Here is a 26,980-nt window from a genome sequence, read left to right as displayed (position 1 = left end):
GCTCAATAGCATTGTTCATGCTTCTGCTTGTGTAGAAACATCTCAAAGGTTTAATTTTACTTTTCTCACAGCTGTAGCACAATGTAAAATTAACCTTCCACCTGCAGCCAACACATCTCTCACAAATGGCCCTTTTACCTGTAAACACAGTGGTTGCCATCAGAAAAGAACATAGCAAAACTTCAATGTTTACATTACTTGTTTTATTCATCCAGATTACTAACATTTAGTTGGACTTGAAGAATATTGTATGACAATAAACAGTTTGTACAAAGCTGTTTGTATAAACAGTATCATATACAAAGTATATCTTGCTTAAGATGCTACAGGCAGTGCTGATTTTAAAAATATTCAACTATTCCATACATACTAGTGACAGCAACCAACCACTCAGTGATAATTTGGTAAGCCCTTTTAGAGTTACTTCACATAGTTATATGTGGATTCAGGAATAAAATTATAGTATCACATATAGAAAAACATAGAAATATGGGTTTGCTGCATGTACATTCAGAAGCTGCCATGTAGGTTCTAAATATTTATGTATGGTAAACCATATGTATACCATATGTGAAAATCAGTACAGCTATAGAAAATTTTCTTGTGTGAAGCTGTCCACAGCCCTAATACTTACCCTACTTGGGAAGGATTGTGTGTAAAGTTCTTTAATCAATAGCTCCCTGTAGTGGGAAAATTTTCAGGTCCAACCCACTTTCCGTGCAGCTAAATGCCAGTAATGGGTGTTGTAATCTATCCCAGCAGAAATTTGGTTCTAATTGCCTCTTAAATACTGTACTCTGTTCTCTCTGGAAGCATATAAACATTGCTGTATTCTCTCATGGAGAGATTGCTTTGCTTGTTCAGATCAGTCTGAGTTCACATAATGAGTTATTTGAAGAATGCTAATCATATAAAAACTATCATCTCTCCTGGTGTGTGTGGCAGACCTACTGTAAACCACCTTCTGGAGCTGTTTGTGTGTTCCTAAGCAACCGCTGCATGCCTGGAGATAAAAATCCATCACCACAAGTTGAGTATATAATTTCCTTCTCTTATAAATCAACATCAGTAGGCAAGGCCTCCAGCAGCTTCTGCTGCTAAGTCTAGTGCCATTCAAGAAAATTTTATTGGAGGCACTTTAAAGTAGGTCAAGAGCAAGCTACCAAAAGGAGGCGATTCTGCCAAAAACAAGCACCTCTCTGAACTTAGAACATAGCACCATGCTCAGCCTCATTTTAAAAACATGTCCCTTAACATGTTCGTAGTATGCATTAAGTTCTGTTCCCCTTACAGGTGACTTAACAGCAAGCCTTTTCAGGTCGGAAAATGACTGGCTTGATGCAGTGCTTTTGTTTATGCAACAAATATCTGTTGTATGATTTCATACTACTGCACTCCATGGGAGCTGCAGGTTTGTCAGATAACTTTATTCTAAGAAGCCCGTTTACTAAGGTTTCTTCAAGCTATGGCCTCACTGAGAATAAAATTAATTTATTCTGGTCTTGACAGAATGTATGAAAAACATAAGATGTGACGACTACTAAAATGAGAGAAGCACCTTCAAATGCCATTCCAAGCCCAGGCAGGACTGCCAATAACTCTTGTGGCACTGGACAAGGGCCCAACCTTCTTTCTTCTTCAAGTCACGGTTTGATTTTCCACAACTAAAAAATTAAGTAGGCATTATATCAGGAGAGTAGCTTAACAATTGAATTTTTAAAAATCAATCTTAAAAACCGTAGTTTCATAGTTCAAAAATAAGCCTTTTAAAGCATATACAAACAACTGTCAGATCATTGTTCAATTGCAGGCTACACACATGAAGAAACAGAAACCAATGATTTAAACTGAGCAACCTTCTCTGATTTGGTTTGGTTTGTTTTCAAACTGAAGGTCCAGAATCGTGACGCCCAATTGCTGGTTTCATTGGTAACAGTATCTGTTGCAGCATCACCAAGCCCATAGGAAGGGAAGGCTGTACTTCAGAGTATGAACTTGAGTATAGAAAAACACCAAACTGAACTAGCCAATCTGCATGCAGACATATCAATACTTACTCTAATGTTGAATCCCAGTAGATCACTTATAACACCAGAGACTGCAGACAGGATCACCACACGAGTAATGTTGTAGATTAAGGGATTCATTGTCAGGCCATACAGTCTAAATGGAGTATCTAACTCCTGCCATCAGAAAAGGAAAGTTAACGGGCTAGTCTTGCTTAGGAACATAGACAGTTGCTTTACGCTGTGGACCATCTAGGTGAGTACTGTCCACACTGACCCTTCAGGGTTTCAGACAGCAACATTTCCCATCCCTACCTAGAAATGCCAAGCACTGAACCTGAGACATTCATGCAAAGTATGTGCTCTGCCCCTTCCCAAATGGGCACCACAAAAAAACCCTTCAAATGGTCAAACATCATTTTATCAAGTATTAAATAGGCAAAGAGTTACATAGTTCTGAACTGCTCACCTTCAGGAGTTTGGTAGAAAGTTTTAAGACATTGTTCACCAGTGTGAGCTGTTCTTTCTTGTTTGGCTTCTTCTCCATCTTAAGATATAAGTTTATCTGCAACAGATTTTAAAAAAGAACAGTTCACATCTTTTATTGATCCAAGTCTGTCCTTCACCTATAGGGATAGGAGGGATAGGAGGCATGTTCAGCATAAGCAACATTTCTTCATCCATCCTTAGCCTTAGGCACTATTAACTGAAGTAACAATACTTGCCCTTTTATTAGCATGGTGCTTTTCATCAACTCATAAGCAAAGCAGCAGAAACACAGGCTCCCACAAGGAGCTTTAAAATACACACACACCTAGATGCAGTCCACAAAAGGCTTGAAGTTACCCCCCCCCCCCAAAAAAATTAACCATTTGCCTGCATACCAAAGGAGGGTCAGCAAATTACAATATGCCCTAGCACCAAAATGAGAGACAAGCTAGTCTCTCTACCGGAAACATGGGTACCTCAGAGAAAGGGAGATGATAGACTTAGAAGACAGGTGTCTAAACAAATCTTGGCTGCATAGACAGGTGCTTCATGAAGGGTATGTTTTAAGAGTCCATGCAGCAGGAAAAGTAGTGGGGCAGGAATACAAGGAATTGGATACAGCATCATTTATATCCTGCCTTTTGTTATAGAACTAAAGGCAGCATACATCTGGTACCCTAGGACTCGTCCATCCTGGCACTGACAAGACCCAGACCTGCTTAGCTTCAGGAAGGCAGTAGCCTCATGAGCCTTCAGACCATGCACTGGGTCTGAAAGATGAAAATTAAACACTGAAATTTTGTTACATTTTAAATGTGCAAGTGTGGCACTTTGTAGTCATTAACAAAATGACCCCAGTATCTTCAAGCACCTGGCTTGAAAACCAGCTTGTTCTTCAAAACTAATAAATTCATTTTATATAGATTTAAGTTGGTAAGTAACAGACTAACTTGTGAACTGTGCAAAGATCTAGATCAGAGTATGGATATTTATGTCAGAAGTTCAGCCTACACTCAAGTAGGACCCTGGCAGAGAAACATGCCCAACTGGCATGTTCCCTCCCTCCTGGTCGATTGTACGGGAGCTTCAAAAGCTTTCTTCAGCCCGAACATCACAGCGACCGATGCCAACCGACACCAGCACACTTAGGGATCTGCAGAGTTTGCGCACCTTGCGTGACAGACCTCAGCAACTCAGCATTTTGACTAATCTACTTTATTTACATATAAACACACACGGAGCATTGCAACATGGCTCCCTCTCTCTCTAGCATCAGACAGCAAAGAGAAAAAGAACAAAGGACAATAGTCCCACTTCACGGAACACAGTAACACAAACATCCTGTCTTCGTCGCTTCCCACTCTGCAGTCAAAACATACACTGTCATGTGATAGACAAAAATCCCATGACTGCAATCATGGAGCAGGAATTCTAACAATTTACAGGCATGAATGGCAAACTGAAAGTGGCAAATAATTTCTAGTGAACAGACCCCAGGTTATCAATTTTAGTTTATGTATTTGATAGCCTATTATGACAAGAAGGGTAGGTGTTAGGCAAAATACCTGCTCAGTGAGTAGAATTGAAATATTACTATATTTCTTGTTGGTCTCAGAGCCCAGGGATGCCAAACGCAACAAGAAGAGAAGCAGGGCTGTTTCCCAGATTAGGAATTCCCAGTTGTAAGCAGCATTCAAGAATGTCTTGTGACCTTTTAAAACCTGTGGGGGGAAAACACAACAAAATCAGCAAACTGCCCTTTACTAGCTGTAACAACTGCTATAGCACAAAATGGGGACTTCGTTTATTTCTTCTCACAATGCTATTGTGTACCTGTTTAAATATTTCTCTGATTATCTTTAGGGAAAAAATTGTAGGGCACTTAAAGAGCCTGCACAGCAAGAAGACCACATCATTCACACAAAAGCAAAAAATAATCTCGAACATGTTTCCTAAAGTAACAGAAATGCAAGGGGGCTGTAGGAAAGAATTAGCAGGTGAGGAAAATGTAAATAACTCCTCCTACCTGCCCTATTAGCTTAATAGCATCTTCCCTGTCCTATTTCTCAGTTGAATTAATCATATGTCACAGCGGAGGGCTTAGCAAGGGCAGAATTATGCCCCTGTGAGTTTGTATCTTGCAACAAATGACTGTCTCTAGTCTAGCAAGGAACCTAAACTATGGGAAGAGAAAAAGCTGATAGTGTGGGAAGTGTCCGTACCAAAGACTTAAGTTGTTAGCTGAACAAACTTTGAGTTGTTAGCTGAACAAACTTGGTGCTTTAAACCATGCTTGGTCACTTGAGTTCAGTGTTCAGTTGTATTGGGATATCTTGTCAGTTATGAAATAGATTATTAAAGGAAGCAAAAAGCTGAAATTATTGTAACTGAGTTTAGATACTACCTTCTCTATAGTGTCATTTAGAACAGCTTGCATTATATAAAAGAACAGCTGGGTGCTTCTCCAGTACATGTAAAGCAGCCACTATAACAAAGGTGGAGAATTGGATGAGGCTAGCAGGCCAGATCCTTAACTCCCCTAAGCCTGGGTGAAGCCACCACCTCACATGTAAGGTGATGGGAGTATACAAAAAACCCTGCATAGTTGAAGCACCAATCAGCTGATTATGGGCTCTTCAAAGCACCAAACAGGGCACTTTGCAAGGTGAAAGGGGCTTCCAAAGAGCCCTGGTCTGCTCTTTGCAAGCCCCTGGAAGGATCAGCTGACTACAGAGTTCCCAGGGAGCTGATAGGCACTGACTTCAACCTCTGTTTTCTGCTAGGATGAGCTGTACTATGGAGTTCCGCCATGGGGAGGTTATTAGCATAAGCAATCCTAGCTGACTGGTAGTACATTGGTAAGGAAGGCTTGGTGTCACCACTGGGAGTGCATTGCCACTTTAAGGTTCCCACTTGTGTTTTTTAAAATATATTTTTTATTAAAGATTTCTTAGTTTACGAAAAAACGTGCATTGTCTCTTTTTTCAAGATGCGTTTTCTACAGATCTGTTTTATTTTTTGTGAGACATTAGTGTTACATACAGTGTTAGGTTAGGAAGAAAAGAGGGGGGAGGGGAATGGTGAGTGGGGTAGGGTCGGGTGGCAAGGTTCTTACTTGTTCACGGGCAACTGTGTCTCCACCTGTCACTCACCTGACATCACATAAACTTTCAGGGTGGGACAAGTGGCCGTGGTCTGGGGGAAACTGCCTCTTGGGCTAACAAGATGTGTGTTGGGCCTAATTAGGCACAGAGGCCAGAGATTCCCCATGCCTGCTCTATAAAGGTCTCTCCTCTGTGGAGAGGAAATGTACCAAATCAAAAAGGAATTTTAGCTATAAACCTACTTTTTTAAAAAAGAGAGAGAATTGTTTTTATCCTGTTATTCAGTCAAAGAACTCCTCTGGAACAGCTTACACATCACTGGGGGGGGGGGGATCCTGCCCATTGGATCACAATTTTTTAAAGTGATGTTTGAAAAAATGTTTGAAAAGGAGGAAGAAACAAGTAAATTCAGGTCCAGCTTTTTAGTTCAAGTCCTTTAAATAGAAAATTTTCAAACTCTTCCCTTTGAGGTGGAACACTCCTCACATTGCATCATACACCCAAATTCAGATGCTTGTATTAGTACTGTATTGATATATAAATTTGATTATCAGCATTGTATCTTCAAATAATTATTGAGATCTTACCTGTGCACAGCAAATGAAAGCAATGGAAAGAGCCAATAAGAAGATGGAAGATACAACCACGTCAACAGATCGCTGTGGGCCTCGCCTCTGCCACAACAAAAAAATTGAATTATAAAAGCAGGAAAGTGTGCAAGAAAGAGAACAGAAACAGTTCAATTTGATTCAGTATTTGCTAATTTTAGTGCTATTGTTATTGTGAGCTGCTTTGAGCTCAAAATTGTTGAGAAAATGGCATACATTTTCTATCAACATAATCATAAAAACACAATAGCATATAAACAACTCAGCAAACAATGCAGTTCAAAACTGACTCATGATTCAAAGCTATCAAAAATTGCTGCTAAGCACCAGCCCATTGCCAGCTGATGCCTTCTCTCCGGGAAGAGACCTCTTCACCAAGGGAAACATGCAATCCCTTGTGGCAGGTCCTTTCCTTAGATTTTGCCACAAGGGAGATGGGGCTGATCTCACTCAGTGCTTGGTGGAACAAGCACTCACTTGAAAACAGCCGCACAGTCCTAGGCAGCAGGCTCTTTCATAGTTTTTGTACAAAAGAGGCAGGGCTAGTCTCACTCCTTTGAAAACATACAGTAGCAATTGGAATCTTCTGTTTAGGCTGAGATGCCAATGCTTTTAGACGTACCTTTAGGTAGGACCGGAGTGATAGCCAGATCTTAATGTTTTCAACTTTCTTGAGTCTAAAGTGAGGGATTTCATACTTCCTGGCTTTCCGAGCAGAAGTGATATGGCTAAAAAGTTTTGCAAACAAAAACCGCTGTAAAAGAAAAGTAAGTTTCTGTCATGACAAACTGCACTTTGCTGTCACTTGGGACTCACAACCACATCCTCCTCTTACCATTACTGCAGTCAGGTTAATAAACAATATGCTAAGGAAACCTTCAATAACATTTCTCCAGATTAGGAAACACATTACTGCAAGGTGTCAAATGAGGAGGAAAACATAATCCATTTAGACTCTTTCCACAAGCTGCCACTTGCATGCAGAGGGGAAAGATGCAACCTGGTAACAAACATCACACTCATTTTGTGATACTAGAGGCTATCTGGGAGAAAGGAAGTGAAGGAGACCATCGACCATAACATCCTTCTGGACCGTCTAGAGGGGCTGGGAGCTGAGGGCACTGTTATACAGTGGTTCCAATCCTTCCTCCTGGGCCATGTTCAGAAAGTGGTGGGGGGGATGAGTGTTCAGACCTCTGGGCTCTCACTTGTGGGGTGCCTCAGGGTTCTGTCCTCTCTCCCATGCTTTTCAACATCTATATGCAGCTGCTGGGAGAGATCATCAGGGGGTTTGGGCTGGGTGTTAGTATGCAGATGATACCCAGCTCTACCTCTCTTTCAAATCAGAACCAGTGAAGGTGGTGAAGGTCCTGTGTGAGTGCCTGGAGGCGGTTGGAGGTTGGATGGCGGCTAACAGATTGAGGTTGAATCCTGACAAGACAGAAGTACTGTTTTTTGGGACAGGGGCTGGGTGGGTGTGGGGGACTCCCTGGTCCTGAATGGAGTAACTGTGCCCCTGAAGGACCAGGTGTGCAGCCTGGGAGTCATTTTGGACTCACAGCTGTCCATGGAGGTGCAGGTCAATTCTGTGTCCAGGGCAGCTGTTTATCAGCTCCATCTGGTATACAGGCTGAGACTATATTTGCCCCTGGACTGTCTCACCGGAGTGGTGCATGCTCTAGTTATCTCTCGCTTGGACTACTGGCAATGCGCTCTATGTGGGGCTACTTTTGAAGGTGACCCGGAAACTACAACTAATGCAGCTAGACTGGTGACTGGGAGCGGCTGCTGAGACCACATAACACCGGTCTTGAAAGACCTACATTGGGTCCCAGTACGTTTCTGAGCACAATTCAAAGTGTTGGTGCTAAAGCTCTAAACAGCCTCGGTCCAGTATACCTCCACCCCCATCGTTCTGTCCAGATACTGAGGTCCAGTGCCGAGGGCCTTCTGGTGGTTCCCTCGCTGTGAGAAGCCAAGTTACAGGGAACCAGGCAGAGGGCCTTCACGGTAGTGGCACCCGCCCTGTGGAACACCCTCCCACCAGATGTCAAAGAGAAAAACAACTACCAGACTTTTAGAAGACATCTGAAGGCAGCCCTGTTTAGGGAAGCTTTTAATGTTTAACAGACTATTGTATTTTAATATTTTGTTGGAGGCAGCCCAGAGGGGCTGGGGAAACCCAGCCAGATGGGTGGGGTATTAATTATTAATTATTAATTGGCTGGTGCTTTCAGTGGCAACCATTTCACTGCCATGGCATTTCTGGCCTACTAGTTGCCCCAAGGCTTGATTGTTCAGACCAACCTGTTTGTATGTTCTCTCGGCAACACACATCATGAAGAAAAACATCCAGGTGAGGCACAGGCGCTCAAGGAAGATGATTGCTGAAAGGGCGACGACCGGAGGGATGGTGGGAGCCCCGCAAAAGATATATAAAAGTTCTTTTAAAGAAAGGGACCATAACTGCTCCAGGGTCTTGGAGTGGAAGAGTCGATAGAGGAATGGAAGGAAAGCTAAGCCAATAGTAACAGTATTTCCCAGCCACTGGTAACCAGCTCCTTGCTGATAGGCATTGACCTATTGGTTAGGGAAAGCAAGAGCAAAATTTCACAGCCTGCAAGAAATGTTTCATTGTAACAGTTAGCCCCCCCCCCCCAAAAAAAAACATTTCTCCCCATAGCAATTTCCAAAATGGTAGCAGCATTAATCTGTTTTGTGGGGGCAGTGTCTTGTGGCACCTTGAAAATAAACACATATATTATGGTAAGCTTTTGTTGACCACATTTCTCCTTACAATTAAATGGCTGCTGCATTCTCCCCCAGTTTTGGGTGTCCATATCACAGTCCACCTGTCATGTTTCAGCAGAAGTTGCTAAAGTGGGGGACAACTTGGAGCAATTTTAATAGTTTGTATAAAGCAATGATAGCATTTTAAACCTGACCCAAAATGCACAGAAAATAAATGTCACGTTTTTCCTCCCAAAATACACAATGCACATAACCCATACCTTGCTCATGATGATCCCACTGATCTCCAGCACAGACATGTCCACCTTCTTGCACTCATTCCCCTCCCAGATGAGGGCACTCACTTTGGTAGAGGCTGGGTTTGTGTTCTGTAGCCAGAACAAGTGGTTCTGAGGAAGAAAACGCATCTTGGAGCCACATTCTGGAAAATCTGTCTCTAACATGGGGAAAAATAGCTTCAAAACAGTAGCTTTAGTGACACATTAGCAAACACTTTGCCACTAAGACGTCAAACTTCACTGTTCAAGAGATGGACCTTATTTGAATATGCATGAACACCCTTCAAGGCCCCAGGCTCTATCCTTACTGCACACTTTGGATGCCATCATTGCCTATAATAACGTACAGATGGCTTTAACATTATGCAGGTTGAAGGGCGAAGTAATTCTGAGAACAAGAAGCTTTCACCAGATCTATGAGGCCCTATAAGCTGAGTCTCCTCAAAATCTTTTTTGCGCAATAAATACACGCTTGTTTTATCATTTGCTGCCTTGAATCAGCATGGCTTCCACCAATAGTACCACATTTTCTGAGCACTTGAAGGACACAATATTTTATACTTATGCTTTCCCAGAGAGTGCATTTATTTCATATGCAAACTGTACTAATGTCACAGGTACATATCAGAAATTTTCCCCAATTTGACAAACAAAACTCCTTTCACTTTGAAGAATTTCTTTAGTAGGAGGCTTAGGGAATATAACTCTCCAATGCCCCACAGCCATTGCTGAGACTTTGTCACTTGAAAGATCACTGCCATGCACCAGGATTCAAGTCTCCCACGCCATTTATGAAAATCTCCTTAGCCCTGCCCTTGTATCGTTGAGGCCATCTAGCAGAATGTGCCTAAGCTAACACTCTGTTTCCTGCTGAGTGGGAATACTCCAGAACGGAACCACAAACCCAGCTACACTCCCAGATAAATGGCAAAGAGAAGTGACTTTTGTGCACAGAAACTCCTGACAAAGGAGTTTCATGCCCTGTTGCTTGAGGGGGAGATTTTAGCAGTTTGACTCTAGCTTTTCATTCACTTAATTTACAGCGATGGGGAAAACACTTCGCATGTTACAGACCTGCTGGAAAACATCCTCCTTCAGATCACGTTTGCTTCCCTTTGCTTCTTTTCCTTTGGCTCCCTCGCTGTCACTGGTGTAGGAGGAGCGGTACTCAGGCCCGTGAAGCAAATCATCCCACAGCACATCTTCCGTCTCAGAGTCATGGCGGGTGCTGGATGAGTCTCTGTGGGATGCACTGCCACTCCGAGATCCACTACTATGATAGGATCTGGACTCCTACAAGGAAACATCATGCCAACTGATTCAGCTGAGACCAGTCACTAAATGGCCACTTCAATGAGGCCCAAATTGCCCCTGTACAATGCTTTACTGATTTAAGCTGCAACACAGCAAACAAGCCCAATCCTATTCCTAGCAAGAAAAATGTACAGATTCCTCCTCTGTTTAGAATTGTCTGCCATATGTTTTCACTGGGTCTGCTAGCTTAGCATTTTCTACAAAGTCCCCCTGCAAAGGGAATCACATAACCGTGCCCTCCAGGGACCAGAGAATCATGCTGAACTCATGTACTTACACTGAATAGGGTGCTGATAGCAAGCATAAGTATTCTCAGTGGTAAGAAAGAGCATGCATTTCAATCACAGATTGCAGAAATGCATACCAGGCAACTGCTACAATCACTAGCTTCTCAAGTGGTGTACTTGTGACTGAAAACACTCTCCTCCTCTTCTTCAAGTATCCTGGAAAAATCACGTTTTCCCAAACTGGCTGCTGACAAGGTTTTGGTGAGGATAAAATGAAAGCCGGGGGGAGAGAGACATGGGCACTACCACAAAGTACAAACACAATAGACAAATGTGTCCTATACACATCCAGAAGCATTGCAATATGCAATGCAGGACCCTAGAGACAAGCTAAGAATAGGGATACTTCACCTGCCCAGAATTTAATTTTGCAGCAGAAAAAATAGTGTTAGATAAACCAGTTTATGTGCTAGTTTTCTGCTTTAATAGATTCATTGAAGCTCCAGTGCACCAGTGAAGTCAACATTTTTATGACTTGCCAGTGCTGGAAGGCAGGTAAGAGGATTTTCTCCAGATTGGTAGAGATTTAAATTTTATTTCATACAGAAATAAATTTGGTTTTAGAAAGGAAAGAGCAACATATTTGCCTTAACACAAGAGATCAGTGTCCAAAGAACACCAGTCACAGAGCACTGTGTGATATTTTGGGGTGAATTTTTATTGTCAGTGGAGAGCTTTAACAAAATGGAGTTTCTCAGTAGAAACCAATTTTTAAGCGGTGAAAACAAGAGATCCCCACTGTTGAAGAGTCAATGAAAAAAGCCATTCAAAGTTCAACAAAATTCTCCCATTTCTCCACTCTGATGCTATATAAAATGTCATGATTTCCCTTTTCACCTCCAAAACTAAGTGGGCTATACACTTTAGAATCTTGTATTCCTAAAAATAAACTGGCCTGTTCCTTTGTTCGCTTTTAAATAGAAGTGGTACATCACAGAAGAACATTTTACCGTTACAACAAGAATGCATTCTGAGTCTCAAATTGGGTATAGCAAAGCTTGATGAATATTTGAGTCAGCTACAGGTATACCTAGAGTAAGGAGCACATATTTATTCCCATTCTGCTGACTATGAACTGCTCAATGTGCCTTTTCAGACAATGCAAGGAGCAGACATTGAGATAAAGTAGCATGTTTCAACTGGAAACAGGTGTCATTCATTTCATTTTCCATCATCACATACCCAATTAAAGTTGCACTGAAAGGGTCATGTCATTTAATAAAAAAAAATCAGCAACTACTTCCTCGCATAGGGCTAAAGATAACCCCAAATTCAAAAAGGGTCATTATCTGCATCCAGACTCTTCAACTTATGTGACATACTGTAATAATCTAAACTTTTGGGTAAACTGGTACCTCATGAATAACTGTTGCGTCCAGTTCCGATTCCTCTATGCTGTCAGAGTCTTGCATAGATTTCACGACCTCCTTGATCTGCCTCAGACCACAAAAGACAGTAAGTGCAGAACTTTTACATGTGGGAATGAACGTACTATTTCTTATCTTCCCATTTCTCTTGTCCAAAGTGTGTGTAGGCACACACGCCTACATAAACATAACCAGGGGTGGGGGCTTAGTCCTAATCTTGCTCCTTCACCACCTCACTTTGCCATTTCTTCTTGCCTTCCAACTTGCAGAAAGTGAAGTGGGGTCTTTATGCAAGTTGTAGAATGCTGGAAAATCAGGGTTCTAAAACCCATGGGGAGCCACCATAGATACATACATCTTGCCATCCATACTTCTGAAGTGTACAATGAAAAGGCAAGCGTAGCTAACAGCATTGATATATCAAGTGATACTTTTGCATTACTTCCTTGTGCATAAGGCTCCAATAGCTGGGATTTTTAATTTTAAAAATGCAGGTGTATGAAGTCATCTAAATAGCCAAATGATTTCCTTTAAGCCTATGACAACTGCAAACTCTAGCTGCCACCATCACCTCCTGTTTTTCTGCTGCCACCGCAGGCACCTTGATGTTATATAAGAAGAGGGACCTTCTTATATAACTTTTCTGAACAGTTATTTCCTTTCATCAACAGCAAATGAGTTTTGCTTTAAAATTAACTTTAGATAGCTAGAAATGTGAAGCCTCTAATCTTGAACTACTTACTCCTATCCTTAACATCTGAAAATACTGTTATCTAAGAAGTACTTTTTAATAGATTTATTTTTATCTTCATGTCTAAAATCCTTACGCTTTATTTTCTTTAAGTACCATTAAACTCATGTTTCGTTCTGGGTTTACTCTAGAACAAGCAAAACTACTGAGTCTACAGGGTTAGCGAGTCAGAAAAGGCCTTTGGGTACCAAAGGGTACCAAAACAGAAAGGCGTCATCCTAGATGTCAGTGTCAGTTCTGTGATTCTATTTTACATTTTATTATGTCCATCTAGAACACAAACCGTATCAATACATTAAATATACTAGAAAAAGTGGCTTTCATTTTATGTCAATTCCCAATAAGCATTATTCATTTCATTTTCAGGCATCCCCAAGTACTGAGGAGTTGAAATACATTTAACAACGTGGCAGCATTTAATCCAGGGCTTTAGGATCAAATAAAATTTAACAGCTTATTTTCTAGCTGCTTCTGATCAAAGATGACACCCAACCTGGGTCTGTGGAAGTGGAGTAATTACTTCTCTAAGACAGCAATCACTGTTACAGAAACTGTAACTTACCTGTGATACTGATTGGTTTGGAGAAGTAGAAGTAGTAACAGAAGGTTTCCTGCTCTGATTTTCACTAGGGGCACCTTCTACACTTCTGCGCAACAAAATGTTCTGACTCACAGCATCTGTATCCTCCTCACTTGACAGCTCATCAGAAACCCCAGAGCGCCTGGCATTAACCTGAAAAGAGTACAAGTTAGAATGAAAGCTAGTCAACATCATGCAGATCGAACTCGGCATGTTCATGTAGCATAATCTGTGTAATAGTTACCAGTAAGTAGAAAACTGCTTGTTAATAGAACCAACTAAACACTACAGTGGTACCTTGGGTTACATACGCTTCAGGTCACAGACTCCGCTAACCCAGAAATAGTACCTCGGGTTAAGAACTTTGCTTCAAGATGAGAACAGAAATTAGCGGCAGCAGGAGGAGGCCCCATTAGCCAAAGTGGTGCTTCAACTTAAGAACAGTTTCAGGTTAAGAATGGACCTCCGGAACGAATTAAGTACTTAACCTGAGGTACCACTGTGCAAGCAAACAACTGAAAGGAGAGGAATTGCAACCAAAATTTTAGTTTCTGCGACATATGGTTATCAGCATGGTTATTACTCTCCTAAAAGCACTGCCATTTGCTCCAGGCTGTGAGACAGAGGGCTAAGTTGCTGTCAGAAGAACCTGCATTGCTATTTTCCTACATGGTAGCATGGCAAAGTAATCTACCATGTTGAAGGAGTTTGGATGCAGTGCAGGTATCCCTACCATCAAGGGGCTTTAAATCTCAGCTTGGTCATGAAACACACTGGGTGACATTGGGTCAGTAACTGACTTTCATCTTTCATCACTCATTATAGGTGTGTTCTGAGAATAAAGTTTGTGGGGGGGGGGACGGACCACATGTGCCACCCTCTGATCCTTGGAGGAAAGGTAGGATTAAAAGAGATAATGAGGTAATATAAGTCATAACAGAAGTTGTGTTGTACGAAATTAACTTATCTTTTGTAATTCGTATTAACCTTTGGGTTTTTTGTTGACTGTTTCTTTTTGTTTGTTTGTTTTACAATCAATAAAGCAATTAAAAAAAGGAGAGGTAATGAATAATGATAAAGTAAATAATAAGAATAAAGTAAAGGTAAAGGGACCCCTGATCGTTAGGCCCAGGCACGGACGACTCTGGGGTTGTGGCGCTCATCTCGCTTTACTGGCTGAGGGAGCCGGCATACAGCTTCCAGGTCATGACTAAGCCGCTTCTGGCGAACCAGAGTAGCGCACAGAAACGCCGTTTACCTGCCAGAGCAGTATCTATTTATCTATTTATCTACTTGCACTTTGACGTGCTTTCAAACTGGTAGGTTGGCAGGAGCAGGGACCGAGCAACGGGAGCTCACCCTGTCGTGGGGATTCGAACCACCGACCTTCTGATTGGCAAGCCCTAGGCTCTGTGGTTTAACCCACAGCGCCACCAGTGTCCCTAGTAATAAGAATATGTTGTAACAAAAACAATTCTTCATCCAAAGTAGCCTCTTAGGTGATTTTGCAACAGGGGTAAGTCTCAATCCAAAAGCGGGGACTGAAGGGTGTTTGATGGCAGCCTCAATCTAATCTCTTCCCTTGAGGGAATTTACAGATTTAAACTCCACAGAAGAAAAAAAAAGACATGGTTTTTGACTTTCTGAGCAATATCTAGGCAGGATGAAATTGCTTTGCAGAATATATTATTTCCATGATTAAATAAATGGCTAATCATTTTAATGATCCATGCTTGCAGCAACAAAGTACATTTTACAAAGCTGTATTCCACGCTTTCTGAAATATGTGGGGGGTTGTGATATATATCATTATTCCTACAAAACCCATTTGACATTTGCATCTGGAAAACTAAAGCATCAAATTCATATCATATCTTACCAGGGTTTTTTCTGCACTAGGTAAGACCGCCTCCTTGGACCGCTGCAAGCTATGGTCAGATCTGGAAATCCGGCGTTTCACACCACTGCTATGTTCTGTTTCAGTCCCTTTATCCGCTACCCGTCTTCCCCTTTTAATCCTAAGGAAGGAAATGCTAGATAGCATGTCTTCTTTCTACACATTTTTAAAGTGAATTTGAGATGCTTCATAGGAAGTGATCCATACACGAAATAATAAAAATAATAATAAAATCAAGAAATGGCAGAGGGATTACAGAATTAGCCATTTCCTTTTCTATCAAAAGAATAAACACACACATTCACTGGCTTCTTTCTTTCTTTCTTTTTCTTGGAAATAAAAGAAAGTGTTTCAAAGTTTCAAATCCCTGGAGAAGGCACGGGCAACAGGCCAGACATAATTATGTACAAGAGAAATTTCCCATTGCTATTAAAAGTGGACTCTTAAAAAAGATGAACAAAATAATTCCTCTGTCTGACTGAAAACCAGTTGGGAGAGTATTAATTCCTCTCAATAACACCTCGATTTTTATCCCAAAGAGAACATAGAAAAACAATGCAACTCTCTTCATTTCAGAGGCAAATCACAGTGTGGTACAGTAGCTAGAGTATTAGACAATCACTGGGGAGATGAAGGTTTCAATCCTTGCTCGGCCATGAAGGGCCTTGGGACTGCCACAGCCTAATCTATCTTGACAGGGTGACTGCAAAGTATGACGGTAGGGGTGCGGCTTTTTTCAGTCGGAACTCACCAGAACACAGTTCCAGGCACCTCTTTTTCTAGAAAAATAGCACTGGGTAGAGGAGAACCATTTGCACTCTCTTGAGTGTCATGCTTCTCATGCCTAAGCAAGGCCAACTTACATCATTTAAATAAAAACAACTAAATCGCCTACAAAAGACAACATTCCATAAAATTAGAATATGATGTAACAGAGGCAAGGTCAGCAGATAGAAAAATATTAGATAAAAATATATATAATTGCTACCTCCGGAACAAGCCAACACTACCAACCGTACCCCTCCCTGCTCCTTCTCCGCAATACTGAGTCAAAGAAGCTGCTGATTCTGGATGAAAACTCTGACGGCTCCTCAGATCTGCTGAGTTTGTCTAAGGAAGAGTATGGAATGCTGCCATCGCCTCCTGCAAATTTTCGCATTTTCCTACATTAGAAAAAATGTTTTAGCAACAGATCAGAGTTTTGTAAGATGGCCAAACTCTCACTCCTTGAAGAATCCTTGACACATATTACATAGGTGGAAGACAAACATTACCAGTGTGAACTTAGTGTGTGTGGCTGTGTGTGCATGGGTAGAGTCAGATAAACACATGGGAGCATGAATGGAGATAATCCATTGTGACCATAATGTACTGATTATATATGAAATCTTCTTTTCCTCTCTCTCTCTGCCTTCTCTCAGCAGTAGATTGATATGGCTGAGACAATACCAAGGGTCTAGGCATGTACTGCTGAATCTGGCATTTCTGTGGAACCATTAAAATACCAAATTTCCTTCCCAGTGTTCTTAAAAAGAAATACTTGCAAAGGAGCAAGATGTGTTCTTAGAAATTCCCAGATCCAAGAAGTCTTGGTAATGCCACTGTGGCTGGAATGATGAACATTGTTTGGTCTGTATATGCCCTATCGCAGTACACATCACTCCTCACCTATATGATCCTATCTCATTTCCTTCCAACACTTCCCAGTCCTATTGAACTTGGAAGCAGGGTGGGTTCAAAGAGAATTCTAAATCCCCAACAATGCCTGTAATAGCAGTAAGAACTGAAAATACAAATGCACTGCTTCATTCAAGAAATGACAGATACATCCACCCTAGAGTTCATGTCATCATGTTCTGCCTGAACCTCTAAGAGTGGAATCAAATCACAACAAGTGTAGAGGCCAACCCTATAACCTCTGCTAGGAGTCCCAGCCAACATGGAAGGGAGAATTTACATACACTCAAGGACACAAAAAGGTGACATTTAAGTACAGTGGTACCTTGGTTCTCAAACTTGATCCATTCCAGAAGTCCGTTCAACTTCCAAAACCATTCAAAAACCAAGACACAGCTTCCAATTGGCAGCAGGAGCTTCCTGCACTCAAGCGGAACCTGCGGAAGCCGCGTCAGATGTTCAACTTCCAAAAAACGTTCACAAACTGGAACACTTACTTCTGGGTCTGCAGCGTTCATGAGCCAATTTGTTTGTCAGCTAAGCCATTCGTGAACCAAGGTACCAGTGTAGTGCCTAACCATATGTTCTAATTCCAGCAAGCACCTTAAAAACTGAGACCCTTTCCAATCTACTGACTTTGCTCTCTCACCTCCTTCTCCGTCCAACACCGCTTCCATCAATTCCTGATGGCTTCGATAACTGTGTAGATACTATTTGACAGTGTACAGTCCCCATCAGCAGCATAAGGCACAATGGTCCAATAATTTCACTTGCACTCACAACTGGCATCATGTAGTACAACACAATTGCTATGACTGAAGAAAAAAAATGTATGTAAGTTGTCTGCCAGGCAAACCTTTATTTTAGTAATACAACATAAAAACACCTATTTGTTAATGCTGGGAGCCATAATCAAGTGAATAATAATAATAATAATAATAATAATAATAATAATAATAATAATAATTTATATACCACCCATCTGACTGGGTTGAATATTTGGAAGACTGGTGACTATCTACAGGGCACTCTCTCACACATCCAAAGCCAGCACTTAGCAGGGGATCTCCCCCCACTGCAGTTGATGCAAAAGGGGGCCAATCCTGCTTGGTCCAAGCACATGGAAGAGATCTCTCTAGGAAACTCTCACACCTGAACTTGCTGATTTTGGCTGAGCACACAACGGATAACAAGGTGCTGATGATGGGATGGTTTCATCCTTCAAAAGGAAGGGGGGAAACTTCCTTTACTAGCTTCTCTCCAGCCAACCAAACATGAATGCTTCTGCAAGGCAAAGCAGTGACTACTTTTCAAGCGGGAATGGGAAGCATAGATACTTACAAACAGGGGAAGTCCCTAACTCACTGAAGGTTTGAGACCCATTGGCTACCCTCACCTGGTTAGCCGGTCATAATGTGGTTTCTATAGTATAACTCTAATGTGGCCTGTTCTCCCAACTTCTTAACTTCTAGTTGTTTCTGAAATGTAGGGTATGATAGCAGATCTTGTAAATCTGTAAGATCATTTCCTAACAAAATGGGAGTAATTACCTGATATAATCCTAATTGTTCTTGAATCATTTTCAATGTCCATATAGGAACTTTATATGTGAAACCACATCCTATAATCTTAGCTATACCACAAAACATCTATTAATATATCTTACCACAGGCTGTACAAATTGTGTGGCAATTAAAATTTAATCATAGCCAGTTCTAACATATATGCATTCACATGGCACATAATATAACAAGCTTATATTCTCAATTAAGTCTCAAACAAACAGCACACAGCTTTGGAATTGTTTAATGGAAAAGCAAATACCTGACAACATGCTCTCCACAAAAGTGTTTACTTAAACTTTTAATCTAGCTGTGATAAGCACTCTGAAGCATTACACTCTATCAGTGGAATCCCTGAATGGAGTAGAGTCTGGTACAAAGACAATATTTAGGAAAAAGACTCCCAACTAAATAAAGATTCCTTCTAATTCATAATTCCCACCATGGCTGGTATATTATTAAGACGGATAATTTACAACAAAATTATTTGCATGACTTTTCTCTCACTTTGAAAAGAACTGGATAAATGATGAAAATCAGGTAACAATGTGTTTATCAAGTGCTGTTGCAGTCCACACAATAAAGCTTGTGTTCTGTGATCATAAGGTTACCCCATGACCAGCTTTGTTCTTTCCTCCTCATTGGATCAAAGTCCATTTAAAGCTGGTCAGTGATGGCAAAGAGGAAAGTGAAAGGAAACAGAAAATGTAAATAGAAGGGAAATGATACGAAGGGGAGACAGAAATGAGGAGAGTGTTGCAAAGCAAGCTCAAAAGCAAGCAGACAAGAATCCTAGACTGCTATTTCTACCAGGTCACGTCTGTGAAGATGAGCTACAGGGACAGATTCTCTCTCAAAACCACTTCTTTTCCAAGATGTTAAGGAGCAAATGCACCACCAAGCTGCAAAAGTGAAGAATGATTTACGATTGATTCCTGACTTCTTGATTTTTTGCTTGCAAAAGTTTTCCTCCAACTATTTCCCTGGAGCAGGTCTGTTAAATTTGATGGATCAGATTGATTATACCATCCTAAAATAGGTCATCTTGTTTTTCCCTTAAAGCTACTCTAACATAATCTCAGTCTTTACTCACCTTGTAGGAGATAGAGAGCTAGCAGCCATGTAAAAATACGCCAGGAAGTTACTTGTATCCACCACTGGCTAAAAAAGGGGAAGAAAAGCACCCGCACAAGCCCTTTTCTTGTTAGAGATGTCCAAGGGATTTCAGGTTTAGCTTTGGCAAATGTGGAACCTAGAAAGCATACATGAAAAACACAGGTAGTTTATCTGGGAATTAAGGGAAAATCCATTAGACTTTTTTCCTCCCTTACTCAGTCCAAGACTCCCTTTAAAATTGTGGATGTAGGAAAATATTTGCAAAACTTCATGGCCACTCAGGACTAGTTCTTATAAATAGATAAAGTGTGAAACCTGCACCAGGGAAGTATCATTTCAGACTAAGTGGGAGGTCATGTAACTGAATAATTGTTGCTAAAGGGTAGCATTTCTGCAGTTAACCCTCCCTCCCCCACTGCAATCTCTAGGAAGATCACCCACCCTCCAGCAATCTGGCTTCAAAGGTTTTCCATGCCAATTGCTTAGCAGGGAGAGTGAACATGTGCCTGTATGCTGCATGGGTTGTATGGGTGTGGCCATGTCAACCATTGGCATGCAACCCCTGGAGGGTTGGCCAAATGGGAATGCAGCTCTTAAATAAAAATTAAAAAGTTCCCTGCCCCTGCTATAGACAGCAAGATGTAAAGTGTAAACCTCTTCTGCTAGCGCAGTTTAGAATGCTCTTCTGCAGTTCTAATCCTATCTGAAATGGTGGTTCCAGGATATACTATTGGGAGGCTGTTGTTCACCTGCTTAGCCAACGGGGTCCCTGAAGGGTTCCATCTTACTCTATTTAACATCTAGATTAACTTCCTCCAATGTAGTACCCTCCATATGTTTTGGACTGCAATACTTATCATCCCGGACTATTGGTCATGCTGGCTGGGGCTGATGGGAATTGGCATTCAAAATATCTAGAGGCTGTGGAAGGCTGATCTACATGAAGTGGGAGATCACACCGGGACTGCATGCCATCAACATGCTGATTTCACCCACATTTCCCTTTCCATTACATCAGAATAGGTGCAAGCTAACAAAGCCAGGCTTCATCAAAGCTATTATCAGTAAGTAGGAAAACAAAGATACGATTAGGTGTTTAGTCTGTTCTGGTTGAGGTCTTCACACCCCTTGAAGAAACAGATCCTTATGAGTGTGCTCCTGAACACAGCATTGCTGCTGGATCGTCAGATACCGGCTGGGGCTAGGAGAGTTTTTGCACCGCTTTGGTTGGTTGTACTAGGAGTGCCATTTTCTGGAGAAAGCCTATCTGGCCACTGCTACACATGCATTTGTCACTTCTAGATTAGTTTACTGCACTCTACATAGGGTTGCCCTTGAGAAGTGTTTGGAAAGTTCAGCTGATGCAAAATGGAGCAGCCTGGCCATTATTTGTCACTTGAACAAGATTGGAGTAATACACTTTAGAAAGCAATTTATACTGGCTGCCAATTGGCTTGCGGAACCAATTCACAACACTTTTTATTACTTATAAATCTGAAAACAGTTTGGGACCAGTTTACTTACAGGGCAATTTTCTCCCAACCTAATCCAGCCTGTACACTGCATTCATCACTGGTCCTATTGACTTCAGAAGTGCAGAGATGCTGCAAAATGATTTTTTACTGTGCCTGCATCTTCCTACACTTATGGTCCCACCACTCCTTTCAGTTTTCATGAAATCATGATTTCAACACACTTTTTGATTGTGTTGAGCTTTTATGATTTCTCCCCTGCTATTATTTGCTTACTATTTTTATTTTATTTTATTAATTATTATAAGCAGCTTTTTTGGGCCACTGGTCCGAAAGGTGGGACAGAAATTTGTGGATAAATAAAATTAAAAGTGTACTAAATGTCATACCTATCCAAAAGATGAAATAATTACCTGACCTCCCAGACTCATGTAAAATAGTGATGATGAGCACAAATGCAGTTATTCACACAATACCTACCTCTGATTAAATCAACATCTATAAGATCAGGCTGAATGCGGCCTTTCTTTTTGGGTTTGTTTTTGAAGCCCTATAAATTTAATCATAAAGAATGAGTAGATTTTGTGGTGAATATAATAGGCTGTCTACTTGTATCTCCTAGTTCTAATCTCATTTGCAAAGAGACTGGCTTATAAATAATCATTCATGTCCTCTGGGTATTTGAATTCCTTACACTTATGCATGTATATGTACTGTCACAGGACTTCTGAGATGAGGTTACTTATTTATCTAGCTTTTTATTTATTTTTAAAAAGCAAATTTTATGCTCACCCTTTATATGAAAATATGAGAGAAATGTATATTAAAAAGTACAAAGACCTGAGAACATTGGGGTGGGAGTCATGGGGCATGAAATGAGGTTTTTTTTGTGCCTTGCACTAGTTCCTGTTTCCTACAGTACCTCAAGCCTATCATATTTTACAACCTACTATCCCCTTCCATGTAATGTCTAAAACCATCCAGAACTTTCCTGCAAAATTTCAGCACTACTGTAGATAAAAACCTAGTAATTAAACACTTAAAGAAATTCAGGTTGCCTATTTATGCTTAATCTGCAAAATAACTAAAGGCAAATAATACAGTTCTTCAATGAATCAGTTTGTATTTGTGAGTGTAAAGGACAACTCTCTGTCAACAGCAGTGAAATATAAATAAAAATATGAAATATGTAATAGATGCACTCATGTCCTGCTTGCAGGCTTTCCATGAGTATCTGGTTGGCCCCTCAGAGAACTGGATGCTGAACTAGATGGCACTTTGGTCGGATCCAGCAGAGTTTTCATTATGTTCATATGATCCCCCAGGGAAATATGCCACATATACATTTTTGTTAGGCTCTTCAGGCCAACAGTCACATAGCTGAAATTTAGGATCACCATATTTAAAACAGTGAAAGTCCGGACAGAAAAGTTGTTGACTTTTTTTGGCTATTTTTATGGAAAATCGGCAAAAACTACACTGCTGACATGGGTTGCCATATGTCCAGATTTTCCTGGACATTTCCCAATTTCCACCCGGACACTGCTAACAACCAAATTATTCCAGATATGTCCAGGAAATTCCGGGTGTATGGCAACCCTATGAAACTATACAGTTACAGCTAGTACTTTGTTGTGTACTAACATTATGCTGTGGGCAGGATTTCTGCTTTGCCAGTGGTTGGACTAGATGACCCTTGGGGTACCTTCTAATTCTACAATTCCGTTGTATTTCAAAAAGACTAAAGTACAGGCAATTTCAATCTTTAGCTAATCTGCCAAAGATATGCAAATCTCTCAGTCACAGGTTATTTGACCGAGTACAATTATTCAAAACAAAAGGTCACAATCTTCATATCATTCTCGTCCAGATCAGATCCTTTATTGTGATTCATTTCTGTCAGAATGAAACACACCTAGTTTGCCAGTTCTTCAGCATAGTACAGCTTCTTTCTAGTTTCTCATAACACTATAATCTGAACCTAGAGCTCCACTGACCCTTTGGGATCAAATTCCCAGCAACCAGAGACTTCATCACTTGTGGCAATGAGGCTGCATCTGCACAGCTGTCTTCAATGTTGCAGTGAACTAGAAAGCCATTGCTTTCCATGTAGAAAGCTTGTGTGCACCTTCAGAACTTCCTAAACCACAAGTAGCCGTTGGATCAGATCAGGGCAACTGTAATTAGGAAATATCATATGCTACACAATCCTCTTGGGCATGCTTATTTCACATGCATATCTATTTGTCAAAATGCAATGTACTTTTGAGTTCTGTCATTTCACAAAAGAGATTTTTACCTTCATTTCAGTTTGTTCTATAGATTTTTCCCATATCTGCTGATCATAGGCTCCAATCTGAAAAAGAGTTGTGTTAGTTCAAGAGGAGTCTAGGGAACTAAACTGCTTCCTGTATTCTACTTCCATCTCCAAATTAAAAATATTAACAATACAGGCATTAAGTAATTTATCAAGTTATTACCCAGGATCCCACTATTTAAAACTATAGACATGAAAAGCATTGAGGGAATGCGGGGGGCAAACTGCATGTTTTAATATTTGTTCCATGCCACCCCAATATCCACAAGTGAGATTCCAGGGGCACAGGCACTTACCCAGGGTTCATATTTCCACAGTAGAGACAGTGGTGTCTTCATGATGTATAGTTTATTTACACATACAAGTGTTTGTTAATTTGGGGTTTTCATCAGCTGTACGCCATAATCATCACAATTATAACAAATAAAGGCTTGACATATCTCACTTTGCATGTCATGAGCCTATCGCATGTATTAGTTTCACCTTTTAAGTTGAATTACTGAAATAAAGGAACTTTTCCACGGTATTCTAATTTTTTGAGTTTCACCTGTATATACAACCTGAGCCTACAATACAAGGGCTTCCAGCATTATACTACAAGAGGGTCCTGGTTCTCCCATGACCAGTTGTGGATCCCATCAGAAATAAGCTGTGGCCCTCTTTCCCCCTGTCCCAGCTTGCTGCATACAGATTTGACACCTTTTCCCTCAAATTTGTATCAGGCAAAACCATAATCCTAATCCTTCTACCATTACTGGCCTTTGTCTCTGCTAACTATCTCTCAGTGGAAGGAGGTAGAAGAGGCCCCACCCTCTTACTGTCTGGCAGAGCCTCTGCTAATGGCCCATATCCCTGCCTTTGCCTAATGACACAGCCATTCTTAGCAACTGAATCCCTGCTACATCCAGCATGGGGCTTACCGGTAGTTAAATTCTAATGCTTTCCTGGTTCCAGAAATTTAGGAGAGTATTGACATCTCCAAAACTTAAACAATATAGTACTAACTTATGAAGAAAGCCTCCAAAAACCTTTCAATATTTTATAAGTTAAAGGAAATGCTGACTCAAGGGGAATTGGAATTCATCATACATCAAAAAAGATAATCAAGGAAAATGCATACATAATTATACTTTGTGCATAATAATTTTCACACACCCATCTTAAGAAATCAATCTATGCCTAGGTAAGCATGTATAGGATTGCAGCCTGAAGCACAAAAACTATCTACAATAACTTTGTAGCAGGCACCAAAAAATGTAGTCTGCAGTACCATGTTCAAAACAAACATGAATATTCTTTAGAACCCTCCTCCTTTCCCCTCTTCAGGTACAGTTTTAATTACAACCTACAGAATGGGCAAAACCCACACACATCTGTACAACAGACGAAAGTAATTACAAAAATAAGCCTCGAGACTGACCTTTTTTTGGTACCAAGCAATGGCATCTTCACCATTTGAGGCCATCTGGCATCTCCAAAATCAATAATCAAATTACCTGAATAAAACAAAGAGAGCTCATTATCCAAGCCTAGGATCTTAAGCACCATCCAGGGGACAACCTGAGGGTGGCATCAGAAGCCGGTGCCCTTGGCCAACTTGGTCCAAGGCCAGCCAAGAACAGTCCAGCTGGGCTGGTGGCTCCAATCTTTTCTGTTGCATAAACGATATGCTGGTGTTGCTTTTAGAAGAACGGCTTGTTTTAATTTTCCAACGCGTTTTAAATCATAATCCTCCCGGGTTGCTGCTGCTTGTATTTTTAACGGAAAACTTAAAAAGTTTTACGGATGGATTCGGCTTAGGAATCACCGCCGTGATGCCACAGGGATGCTCCGGTGCAAACAAAAAAACCCCTCCTCTCGGGAGGGTTTTGAGATGCGCATTCCCGAGCCAATATTGAGAATCGATCAGGTTGCTGCGCATTCCCGAGCCGATATTGAGAATCGATCAGGATGCGACGCAGCCCTTCCCAGCCTTTCTTCCCCTTTGCACGCGGGGAGCCGCAATCTTCAGCCAACCCAACCACTCCTCTGTTTAAAACCTCCCTTTTTCCACACGTGGCTGCAGAGCTCCCTTTTTCCTCTTCTCCATCCCTCCTTCGCCTCACCTCGTCGACGCCCAGCCCTATACGCCCCCCATTCCTTTCCTGCCCCTCCGAGCCTCACCCTTTACCCCACCCCGCAACACACTCACCCTGCCTCTCTCCTACCCCAGGAGCCCGCAGCCGCCCGTTTCCACCCTAATCCCGCGGCCCTCCCCCCGCCGAGGCCTAGCGCTTGCCCTCCGCCGCTTCAGTGGCTTCTCACCGTTACCATGGAAACGCGGAGCGGCGGCTCCAGGGGAGAGACCAGGCTCCCGGCCCGATCGGGGGAAAGGCCGCAGCTGACATCTTTGCTCAGGGCGAGGCAGCGCCAGCCGAGCGCTGCTGCCCCCTCTGATCTTCTCTTCGCCGTTCGGCAAAAGGGACGTCGGCAGCAGGCAGCGGCAGCCGAACGCCGAATCCAGGATCAGCAGAAGCGGGGGGGGGGGGGGCGGAGCGCGATGTTGCGCGTTAAACGCAAGAGGGGCGAAGGGCTCCGTGAGAGCGGGGAAAGGAGGGGCAGTGGGGCACTGGCCAGTTGTGGCGGGGGTAGGGAGCGAGATAAAGAAAGCGGAGTCAACATCTGGACTCCGCCAGGTTCCTTGTTGGTGCACGGCACAAATTAGTTATACATGCAAGTACTGTAAGTTACTCATCATCATCATCAGTTGTCTGCATCAAAAAAATAATAGTTGATCTGTTAACTTAAATACCACTCTGTAATTGCAAAAAAATTGTAGCTGTTGACATTCTGATGAGTTTTTTAAAAAATGTATTTGCTGTAAAGGTAAAGGGACCCCTGACCATTAGGTCCAGTCGTGACCGACTCTGGGGTTGTGGCGCTCATCTCGCTTTATTGGCCGAGGGAGCCAGCGTACAACTTCCGGGTCATGTGGCCAGCATGACTAAGCCGCTTCTGGCAAACCAGAGCAGCACACAGAAACACCGTTTACCTTCCCGCCAGAACGGTACCTATTTATCTACTTGCACTTTCACGTGCTTTCGAACTGCTAGGTTGTACTTAGAAGCAAACGGTGCTTGCACGTAGCGGCTGGGGGAAATATCCACTTCATAGGTGCGTGGCTCTTAGTTCCACGAACCTAAGCAGCCCATTCTGTAAGCATTTACATGACTACTTCATATTTAACTCAGTGCTGCACCTCTGGCAAATCTCCATTTCGGCAATAGGACTCTGAAGATCATGCAAGCACAGCTGTTATAAGTGCCTGATCAATGCAGCTGATCAGACTACGTGAATTTTTAAAAAAACCAATCCCTACAATAGCTCTATACGTTCCATATAGGCTCCTCAGTGCTGTTGCTGAC

At 41.7% G+C, this 26,980-nt stretch overlaps 1 protein-coding gene across 9 annotated transcripts; it reads right to left on the bottom strand.

Moving 5' to 3' along the window:
- Positions 1–181: 181 nt before the first annotated feature.
- Positions 182–26,078, bottom strand: PHTF1 (putative homeodomain transcription factor 1). 9 transcript variants are annotated; one of them, XR_014565897.1, is made up of 20 exons: positions 25,881–26,044; positions 24,997–25,072; positions 23,559–23,615; positions 21,740–21,809; positions 19,765–19,923; positions 17,759–17,924; positions 16,452–16,595; positions 15,415–15,553; positions 13,518–13,688; positions 12,193–12,270; positions 10,311–10,529; positions 9,219–9,347; positions 8,515–8,787; positions 6,830–6,961; positions 6,187–6,273; positions 4,061–4,216; positions 2,476–2,571; positions 2,058–2,183; positions 1,559–1,664; positions 182–1,003 (listed from the first exon to the last, which is right to left on the bottom strand). XR_014565897.1 is itself a non-coding variant. In XM_083745408.1 (19 exons), exons 2-19 carry the CDS (start codon positions 25,039–25,041, stop codon positions 1,644–1,646), a joined length of 2,268 nt encoding a protein of 755 aa, XP_083601534.1. In that variant the 5' UTR covers positions 25,042–25,072; positions 25,881–26,078; the 3' UTR covers positions 182–1,643. The 9 variants fall into 9 exon arrangements, 8 of the variants coding, with proteins under 8 accessions (XP_083601534.1, XP_083601535.1, XP_083601536.1 ...); XM_083745408.1 differs by having other exon boundaries at positions 182–1,664; positions 25,881–26,078; XM_083745409.1 differs by having other exon boundaries at positions 182–1,664; positions 25,887–26,044.
- Between the last annotated feature and the right edge of the window lie 902 nt (positions 26,079–26,980).

Source organism: Podarcis gaigeae (assembly GCF_964106915.1).
Source record: "Podarcis gaigeae genome assembly, chromosome: 6".
Lineage (NCBI taxonomy): Eukaryota > Metazoa > Chordata > Lepidosauria > Squamata > Lacertidae > Podarcis > Podarcis gaigeae.
Note: the sequence above shows the minus strand (reverse complement) of the source record. Positions and strands in the feature narration are given on the sequence as shown.

Coding starts and splice junctions, on each gene's coding strand:
- PHTF1 (XM_083745408.1), bottom strand. CDS start 25,041: ATGGCCTCAAATGGTGAAGATGCCATTGCTTGGTACCAAAAAAAG. Junction 12,271..13,517: donor CAAACCAATCAGTATCACAG/GTAAGTTACAGT, acceptor GGTCTGAGGCAG/ATCAAGGAGGTCGTGAAATC. Junction 10,530..12,192: donor ACGCAACAGTTATTCATGAG/GTACCAGTTTAC, acceptor GTTTCCTTGTAG/GAGTCCAGATCCTATCATAG.